Genomic DNA, 10,870 nt, shown 5'->3' with positions numbered 1-10,870 from the left:
CAGAACTTTCCACCACATGAACCAAACCCACCTTGTTTTTTGAAAAACTGGGTAACATATTGCCGGCCCTTGGCCTCTCTCTCCTGCCTTATCTTTTTTTTCTTTTCGTTTCTGACTACCTGACTTCTGAGGCATACTGTCGTCACCCTACTCAGTCTGACTGAAGCACCGCAGCGCGCAGCAGTTCAGTTGATTCAGTAGGACTTAACCATTTTACGTAAAAAGGGAGGGGGGCCCTTGAGAAATGTTTCCAAAACAAATAAACTTAGTGTTACCAGCGCATTGTAAATAATATTTATTTGTGACTATAAATTAACAAGATAGTGCCATATTCATTTTGTCAGTATTATAATTTTATCAGGGGCCTTTCTGGGCCCCTGTTTATGATGGGCCCCTAGAACCCTTCCCCTCCCCCCCCCCCTTTTCGGCGCCCCTGACAGTTGCGATGTGGCTTGGCGCTCTTGGCGCCCTTGGCGCCTCTCCGCTGCTCTTCCCCTGGTCTCGGCGTCTTGGTGTCGGCTTCTCTCTGCTGCTCCCGTTCAGCTGCTTTATTGTCCCTGGCTTCAATCACACACAGCTGAAAGTGATTGCCCGGGACTCAGTGATTGGGGAAAAACATCATGTGATTTGGGGTGGTCATGGCAATAGCAGGTAGGTGGCAACAACTAATTACACATGCAAATAAACTCAAAACACACAGCAACCCAATAAACCATAAATACATGCAAAGCAAACAATAAAGGTATAAGGAAAAACACAAATAAGATGCCACATCCCCTTGTGCCGGATCACAATACTAGGGCCTTCATCTGGATCAGAATCTTGTCCAGGGCCCAGTTCGGACTTTGCATTTGTCCTTTTTAAAAAACTTCTCCATGACTGTCACCACGACCTCTCACATGCATCACTAATTCTCTTGGAGGAACGAGGCAATCAGCTACGTGTTGCCACATGGATGAATATGACCTTACTCTGCCAGTCTTTGCAGCACGGACACTCGACAATGACATAATATTTGCAGAAAATGATTAATAAATGTTAATTTTAAAAAAGTGATATTGGATCATTTCTCTCGGCACACGAGTGTGCCATGGCACAGTGGTTGAAAATCACTGGTCTAACCAGACAGCGGACTGGATTTGTTAGGTTTCTTTTTGTAACATAATGCTATCAGTTTTTGATCTTATTAGGTGAAGTGCCCTGAGATGGACTGGACATGTTATAAATTGGTGTTCTGAAAAAAGAAAAACTGAATTGAATTCAATATCCCAGCCACAGGATTCATTTCTATTTACTTACAATGGTTGTACAAGCTCAATAACTTATTAATACATTTCACATTCTTCTTAATGACCCAATGCGCTGACAAATGGCTCGTTTAAATTCAGTTTTGCGTTTCACCCTCAGATTCCAGAAAACACAGAATGAGATGTTGTTATTCTGTGCAAGCACATGCAATTGTTCTTAACGATGAATGGTGGGTGGTAGACTTGAAGGAGGAATGAATTTATGGGTACGCATCATCAGTAGTGTTCCTCTGGGTCATAGGGTGTTTCAGCCTTTAACACTATACACCCTCTCCAGAGGCGGCCGGCTGCAGGATGATCAGTCCTGAGCTTGCGCCCATAGACTGTATATATAGTGGACGTAGCATCTGGCACCAGAATTGAAGCCAACGCGGAAGTGTCAAAAACTTGCAATATCACGCTGTCCGCTAGGGTTGGCTCCAAAAAGCTTTTGCTCCATAGACCCCAATTCATTTTTGGAAAAAATAAAATTTGATAGACTGACGTTCTACAGCTCAGGATTTTTTTTCCGTTAGTTTTCATGGTCAAAATGAGAGATCGGATGACCGATCTTAAAATAAATCAACACTGAATTCTAAATAAATTGTTAAAGTCGGCGAAGCCAGGGGGGGTGGCTATACTTGATTGACAGCAACAGAAGCCTCTGCGGTAAAATGTGGGCGGGATAAGAGAGTCCTCAGCCAATCCTGCCCCTAGTTGCTCTCCGGTCCAGTCTGTTTGATGACGCTTTTTACGTCACTGGCTCCAAAAAATCCAAAACGGCGACCAGGAAGTAGCAAAATCTGGGCTTCATTTTCTCGGCGTTGAAACCAACGGGTGACGTCACGGTTAGTTTACGCCTGCTTGCGCCCCAAGCCCAATTGGTCATGAGCCAGTTTGACTGACCGCATACCTCCTGTCGCACTACTTGGGGGCCCAGCTGAGGTCATTCCTCTTTAGCCAGAGCCACTGGCTGCTTCTTTCAGCTGCCTCTGACGCAGCTTTGACAGCTGTGCGCTGGCTGTGGCCCCTGACTCCCAGTCCCCCTGTATGGTTGAAAGTTCCCATTTTAGCAGTTTGTATCATATTACTGGGATGCTGCTGCTGACCTTCCTCCAGCCCACTGCTTCCAACTGCTCGTTTCCACCAGTCTACTCTGCATCACCCTCACTATGCTTGATATTTTCATCTACATACTGTTTGAATTTTACTACCAGCTATATATGGAGTATATTTAATGCCAGGGCCGAACATCATAACAGTAAACTATGAATCAGTTTACATGTTAGCTTGCACTTTGTATCATCTCTTGTTTGTCTTATCATGCATGTATCTGAGTGTGTGTTATATGTTTCCTTGTCCCCCACCCCCTCGACCTCTTCTGTCCCTCTCAACCCAGCCGGCCAGCAAATCCAAATCCATTATTCCGTTTTTAGGTAATGTTGCACACAGACGGACAAACCAACGCCGATCGTCGCATAACTCTGCTGCGTTCCTTGACAGAGAAATGAAGTTGAATTGAATAACTGTAATTTCCTCGTCTTGGTAAATAGGCCTCCTCAAAATAATTATCATCCTGAATGTATCAAGAAATCCTCCATAACTGTGGAAACAAAACTGAGTCTGCGGCAGGAAAGGTGGAGCAAAACAGGAGAAAAAAAATTCCGATATGTTATTTATAAAGATGACTAAGTGCTCATTATTGGGCAGGAATTCACAAGAACTGAACTGCAACCACATTATGGTTGTAGTCAGCCTGAACTGAAACTGGATAACAACAGATTCATTGTAAACTCAGGACAAGAAACATTTAAGATTTGAGAGAATCTTTCAGGCGGTCCAAAATGAAACACGTTTTTACTCTGCACAGAAAGATGACAAAACATGTGTCAGAAGGTTTCATACAAAGTTTTATTTCAGTTTTATTCTCACACACAGGCACACACACACACACACACACACACACACACACACACACACACACACACACACACACACACACACACACACACACACACACACACAATGTTAATTTCTTTCAAAGTAGGAAAAGTGAATTCACATAGCACCAACTTCGGACTACAGGGTGTCCCACAAGCAAATAATTAAATAACAAAAGGCATCTTTAATCTTGTTAAATAAATCTATATCAGCATACTTATATGACATCACCAAGCATGAAAAAAAAAGAGACAACCCTCATACATGTATATATATCTATCATCTCTATCCGGGTGCTGAATGCACTGCTGAACTGCTGAATATATATTTTCAGCAGTTTACACTGAACATCGTCGTAAAAAAAGAAAATGGTTCAAATTCACCCATGCATAAATACAACAGTGGTACAATGATCCCCTATACTCCTTCACCAGATCTACAGTAGAGCTTTCAGACAGAGCAACCAGCAAAGTGTTCCCCTCATTACATTTGTTAGTTCTACATTTGCAGAACATTCAGCATAACAGGTGCATCTGCCAGCACACAACACGGAGACGTGTTAAACCATCAGGAAACTGCACGCTGCAAACACTGCTGCTATAAATGTGATTATGAACAAGACTTGTAACATGTTGCAACATTTCTTCAAAGTGCAATTATGATGGGGCTATAAAATCCAAAGCAAGCTTATAAAAGGAAATAAGCAAATCATTCTGCATATTTGAGCATATTTACTTGATGAAACTCCAATAAGTTTAGACATAGATCATAAAGGTGAGGTCACGAAAGCAGGTCTGTGTGAGTCGGGCTGATCTGCCTAGCTATGGCAACACGTTCTACGTCACATACAAAATACTGACTGCTGCAGCATTAGTAGTGGTTAGCATGCCACAAGGGTTGCTTATCGTTGTTAATATAATGAACGACACTATTATAATCCTTCCTCTTACTTCTGCTTTCCAACTCCATCAAAGTTCCTTTCATTCACAAAATCCTTCATTTTTTTGTGGTCAATCATCTTCAAGCTGCTTTTCATTGAGTCAATCTGACCTCAGCTGCTGTTCTTTAAATATTACCACAGGCTTGTCATTCAGACTCCAGAGTAGTCAGCGCTGGACACTTTTTTTCAGGCTGTTTTCTCTGTTCCCAGCTAGCTATATATAGCTAGCTGTGTTGTAAACGACACAGTTGGTTGACTCATGTTCCATTTGAGTGAAAGAAAGACAAAACTTTCACAGGAACAAAAAACATGGAAAAACTTAAACAGAATCCAAATAGACATCATGAGGCACACACCAACATGGAGATGGAGACAGACCAAAAGCAACAAGTTTCAAAGACTGCATTTAAATTTGTTCTTTAGCGTTGTCACAAAAAAAAACAGAATATTGTGATTTAGATGTTAGCCTATTGTTTCGTCAGTCTGTAGTCTCATGATTTGCCCTCTGAACTTCATGACCTTCTATGCTTCTGTCACATTTTTATTCACTTTAGATTTTTTTTCCTTACTGTGGGAACAGCACAACTATTGCTAGAAGTAGAGACAACTCAGAAATGTCTTTTCTGCAGTATCATACATTATAATGCAAATAAATCACAAAAAAGGTCAGCATAAAATGTTTATTTTTGTCCTGTGTCTCTAGTTGTAGCTGAGTCAATCATGTGACAAGGACCACAGAATATCTTTGTTTTTTTACAGAATGTGGTTAGAGTATAGGGATTTGGATGAAGTATGATGATTTTAGCTTAGAATTTGTCGTTTTTTTCACAACAAAAAAATGAAAGGCACACAGTGAGTTCAAAGAACACCAGAAGGTGGAAATTTGCTAATTCTTTCCGTTATTACAGTTTCTTGCAATGACAAATGGTGTTATTTTGGTGATATTCAAAACAACGTCATGCCTTTAATAGCTAACTGAACTAACTGTCTTTGTACTGAGTATCATGACAAAGATATAAAATATCCGAAGATATAAAATAAAAAGGTAGCATATATTTAAAGAGCTGTGAAGTTACAAGTTTAAAATGCTGTTAAAAAATATAAACACTGTGTAGAATAGTGCATTGTAAATATATTATATTTAACCTGCCTAGTTCCTTTGTTTGTTATGATTGCTAATCTAGCTAATTATCCATTTAATTTATCGTCAATTTTACGATTCATTTTAATTGACTGCTCTGACTCTTCTCCTCTATCTTGTTTGTCTGTGTTGCATGTCAAAGCACTTTGTGAACACTGTTCTTAAGGCTGCTGTATAAATAAGTTATTATTATTTTAAAATCCCTATTAATGGAGCAGCATGTTTATGTGAGCTGTTATTAAGTTAAAAACAATACAGCGCTTAAGCTAAATGAGCAAAGTAACCCTGTTGTCAAGCAGATACTATTAGCTTCTCTAGCAGGTTCTCGCCGTTAAAATATTCATCAGTGAATGCATCATGAGCGGTAATAGTAAAAGAAAGCCAATAAACTACACTGGTATGTTCCCTTCATGGAGGAGAACACACAACCTCAAGATTACATCTGGGTGATTCTGACAGTCCACTCATTTTACTAAGGAAGACGTTCGGCACCAAAGAACACCTCATAATTATTCCTAGCAATAAATGTTGGGTAAGTTGCGTTCACACGCAGCCTGGCGTTAGCCTCCAGTTTAAATAAGCCGGACGTATACAGGGATTTAGTCCACAGTTCTTTGTTGCATTTCACAGTGTCGTCTGATGTTAGGAGAGGCGTATCAGTAGGGTAACTATCCGTGAAACAAAGCACCTTGTTGTTGAGCTTCATCTCAGCTTTAGGACAATGTTCCCCATTACTCTGGTAGGTGATCTGCAGGAACACTCTGTAGAAGCCATCTTTGGGCACCACGAGGTCTCCATTGGAGTAGTGGAAGCCTCCTTCACAGTGCCCAATCTCCCACTGAAGATATTCCCCAACAATCTGATTTCCTCTATAAGCTGAGAATCAGAGCAAAAAGAAGTTTGATTTCTGATTCTCTATCATTTCTGGGTAACATGAAATATGTTATATATAGGTTTAGCTGACAGTGTACCAAAGTATAAGCAGGCAATCATGTGCCATTAAGAGCAAAATGTGTGCAAGTTCTTATTATGAATAAACTCTACAGGGCCTGGTTTGACTTGTTTGCAAACTAATCTGAGTAACCTACTGGTGTCTTTAGTTTAAATGAAAATCTGCAGACACTCCAGATGCCTGTTCAGCTGCTCTGGAACCTCTTGGTGGCCTTACTAAGAAACGACTTGTTCACTTTTTGGTCCCAGTCTGTGCACACTGATACTCACTTTAAACAAAGTCATTTGTACATAGTTGGAGCACTGGAGGCAAAAGGAGAATACTTTAAACTATTAACGTTACACAAAGTTGAGTAAACAAAATGATAAATACATCAAAGTGTATATAGTCTGATTATTCAGCTCATAATACACTCTATGCAGAATGTCCTATCACATCATAATATATGAATTACAATCTGCAGTGTGTTGTATAGTTGACAAAATCAACTGATTTACCTTTTGCTTTTTTTGTTGCTTTTTCTGAAAAAGAAATTGCATCTTTCTAAGGAAATACAGTAAAACTCTAATCATGGCAGCATTTTACCTGTCAGCATGGCACTGGGAGTCTGGACGTCTGTGTTGGACTGAAATCTTTCAGTTCCTTGTTCGATGTTAACATCTACAACATAAGTTGAAAAATTGATGTTCTACCCATAAATAATGTCTTTCTGCTAACCAGAAATCAGCACAGCCTTTAACCGCAACATGTCACTTAACAGCATATTTACCTTCTGAATGGCTGTCAGGTGACACTTTGACCTGGAAGGAAACAGACACAGTCTTAGACAGCAATGACACAACTAAATAAAGTCATATGTACAAAAACAAGCTAAAAAATACCCAAAAGAAGGACACAAAAAAAGAAAACAAACAACAATTTTTAAAAAATGTAAGAAAGCAAACAGGATTTTTAAAAAAGTGAACAACAAAGTGGCACATAGCCAGAGATAAAACTAAATAACACATTTTATTCTTGAAAACATGAAGAAAAGATTTGTATTTTTTTATTCTTTTGGTGGCAGCTGCTGGCTCTATTTTCTGATTTGTTGTGATAGAAGTAGCTCCCCTCTGTTTCTCTAAAAAGAAGAGACAAAACATTTGAACTTTCCAGTGTCCAGACATCTCATCTGTACTTTCTTGTGCAAATTGCTGCATTCATATTCTTATTTGCACACTTCAGAAAACTTACATTGCTTTATTTATTTTTTTTATTTTTACAAATAACAGAAACGGGTCATTGGTCCACCAAGGAAAGCTGTGGAGTAATGCGACATACATTTGTCTGTCTGTCTGCAACATTACTCAAAAACTGACAGATTTGGATGAAATTTTCAGGGAAGGTCAGAAATGACACAAGGACCAAGTGATTAAAGTTTGGCAATGATGCGGCTTATAGTCTGGATCCACGGATTAGACTTCTGTTTCATCTGTATCATCATTAGATAGCGGCATGGCCTCACTGTAACCATGACAACAAGTGATTGAGATCCTGCTACAAATCGAATGCTGTGGACTTATTGGGACTAATCCGTTGGAAATGATACCAGGACTGAGCAGCCTTGGAGGAGGACTGCTCTCTGCAGGTGTTGGTACGAAGCAACGACACTAACAATAATGACTTGAATTATGGCCACTTCCTGTCACTCCCCTAATCTGTTTGACACTTTTTATTTCAGCTTCTCCATCCTGCATCCAGTGAACACAGTTTGGTGCCAAGTGTTTTTTCTTCTTCTACCAGTCTATAATAAATAAAATAAGTACATTACTGTAAACATACAAACCCCTGAAAAACTGTTGTGTTGGTTCAACACTGGCCCAGGCTGTTTGATGAGGCTCCATTACTACATACACACACACACACACACACACACACACACACACACACACACACACACACACATACATATATATATATATATATATATATATATTATATATTATATATATATATATATATATATATACACGGACTTTCTAGGCTATTTTAAACCTTAATTATAGCAACAGTTGAAGAGAAGGTGGACGGACAGAGACAGTAGGGAATAACATGCAGCACAGGACTGGACTCGAACCCTCGCCGCTGCAGGAAAGACGAACTTTCGGAGCTAAATGTTGCAAATATCGCACGAGGAAACACATTTGAACTTAAGTTTATTGTTCACATAAGTACCCCTGACGCACTTTCACCATTTTCTAAGTATTTTTTTAGCTGGTACAAACAGCAGTGGAAGCACTAAGTCATGTTCAGGTGTGTTTTTACCTCTCCGTCCGGTGACACGTGACATCGTCCTCCTAACCCGACCGTGATCAGCAAAGCCAGAGCTCCAGAAAGCAGCAGAAGCAGCAACACAACTGTAAACTGAGCCATTCGGTACAAGCGTGTCACTCTCTGAATGAGCTGTTGATCTGCAGAGTGGTGCCGGTGAAGTCCTGCCTCTCCTCCGCCTCCTACTAGGCAGAACTCGTGTCCCTCCATGGCTCCGGGTCAGCTGGCTGCTCCCACCCAGCAGCTGCATTTATCAGCGCCGTCGCCCACGTTGAGAGCCGCCGCACCGGCAGCGAGTCTCGATTTAAAGGAGTTTCACCGACTCCAACTTCCTGTTCCTGAGGGCTCGCTTTTCGTTTCCTGCGTAAAACTATCTGGTCAGTGTGCCAACAAACTTCCAACACCCAACTCAGGGCTCAGAGAGAGGAATTAATATCAGCCCTCATCGCATGACCTGTCCTCTGTCAGTCAGTGCCCGAGGGGGAGTTCCACCTGAGATGGAATGAAGAACACACACCTCTCCAAATGACTGCACTGTGAAGACAGCTGGACATTTACTCTGCATTTATGAATGAACACTTGTTAATAAATGAAATAAGTCATCTGCTGCTGCAGGCAGATCTAACATCCTGATAGACTGCAGTGTCAGACACTAGTCACGATATCCCCGCAGCAGAGGTCAGAGTGTGACACATATTCTTATGACTTACATTTCCTAAAAGCATTATGCAATATTACAGTCAGATAATTTACTGCTTCAACACCCGTCTCTAAAACGTCAAACACTGCAGTGTAGCAATCCCTTGTATTAGTGCTAGTTCTGTACGAGTACTCACTGCCAGTATTACTTCTTACTTTTCTATTCTAGTTTGATCTGAGCTTGCTTCTTTTTGTACACTGTTCTAATGTGTCACACTATTTCATTGCTGTTCTGTTAGGTGCTGCATCTACGCTCTTCTTACTGTAACTTGTACTGATCAGCATCTGGCACAAGAATTTCCTTCAGGATTAACAAAATTGTATCTTATACCAACTGGGAAGACATCACACAACAAAACACCAAAAATGTATCCTCCCAGGATAAAGTTAAATATATGAATGTATTATAATGTCTCTATAACTAAGTGGTATTGGTAACAATACGTGAAACCTTGATGCTCTTAGTAGGAATTTAAAAATGTGTATGACATCTTGGCAGAAAACTAGAAAAGTCAAATAAAGAAATAGTTGCAATAGTGACTAAATAATTCTGACCACATTAGAGAGAGAAAGTGCAATAATAAGAAAGTTTAATGAGAAAATTAGGCAAGATATCTGCTGTCAGCAGTTAAATAGGGTGATGATGGGCATGTCTGGAGCAGGCGACCCATAAACAGAGGTGCAGAGGTCACAGGTTTGAGTCCGACCCATGGTCATTTACTGCAGGCCTTTCCCCACGTTTCCTGTCTCTCTCTCTCTTCACTGTCCTCTACAATAAAAAAAATAACTTCAATAAAAATGTGATGACGACAGCAACAAGAAGTGCGTATTTGTGTTGAGAAATAGGCAGGCGTCAAATGTTGGAAAGAAGGAAAAAAGTAATGTCACAATAACTCAGAGAGCCTGCAGCTTTGTGACAACTGTCAGCCTGCAAGAGCAAAAGCAGACCTCATTTTGTGCAGCATAAAAGTAAGTGTAAGCAATCGGGCAAATATTATCTAGGATTCTACACATATATTGTAGATGAGACAGAACAAATAATTTGTCTTTTAAGTTTCTATGCACGCATATAGTACAGACACATTTATTCAGAGGTTGATTTCACATTCATCTTCTCTGAGCATGTGAACGTGAGGTTAGGAAATGGATTATTGTTCTCTATTTTTGTTCTCTTCTGTAGTCTGATTTCCAGCTGCTGTCCTGTTCTTTCTCTCTGACTAATAAGCCTCATCCGTACAAGTTGAGGCAGATGATCGTCCTCCCTGAGCCTGGTTCTGTTGGACACTTCTTCCTGTAAATAGGAGTTTTTTTCCTTCTTCTTCTCATCAAAGACATGCTCAAAAGGGATCTTTGGATTTGTTGGGTTCCTCTCCATAATATCACACTGGAACTTACTATGTGAAGTGCACTGAGGTGACTTATGTTGTGAACTGTCGCTGTATTAAAAAACGTAAGATATTGTGACATGTTAACTACAATAACAGTTGTACGGATGGAAGCAGATCACATTATTGGCAAATTTAAAAAGTCCTTATTTTTGCATGGGAGGGGAGAAGAACCTTGAACCATTTTAAATAATTTGAATTTAAATAAAGTCTTCACAC

At 40.1% G+C, this 10,870-nt stretch overlaps 1 protein-coding gene across 1 annotated transcript; it reads right to left on the bottom strand.

Moving 5' to 3' along the window:
* Positions 1–3,178: 3,178 nt before the first annotated feature.
* LOC110969934 (lymphotoxin-alpha-like) lies at positions 3,179–9,028 on the bottom strand. Its single transcript, XM_022220118.2, has 4 exons — positions 8,562–9,028; positions 7,030–7,060; positions 6,846–6,920; positions 3,179–6,184 (listed from the first exon to the last, which is right to left on the bottom strand). Exons 1-4 carry the CDS (start codon positions 8,775–8,777, stop codon positions 5,781–5,783), a joined length of 726 nt encoding a protein of 241 aa, XP_022075810.1. The 5' UTR covers positions 8,778–9,028; the 3' UTR covers positions 3,179–5,780.
* Between the last annotated feature and the right edge of the window lie 1,842 nt (positions 9,029–10,870).

The sequence above is a fragment of the Acanthochromis polyacanthus genome, chromosome 7 (genome assembly GCF_021347895.1).
Source record: "Acanthochromis polyacanthus isolate Apoly-LR-REF ecotype Palm Island chromosome 7, KAUST_Apoly_ChrSc, whole genome shotgun sequence".
Lineage (NCBI taxonomy): Eukaryota > Metazoa > Chordata > Actinopteri > Pomacentridae > Acanthochromis > Acanthochromis polyacanthus.
The sequence above is the reverse complement of the archived record's forward strand: the minus strand, read 5'-3'. Positions and strand labels throughout refer to the sequence as shown.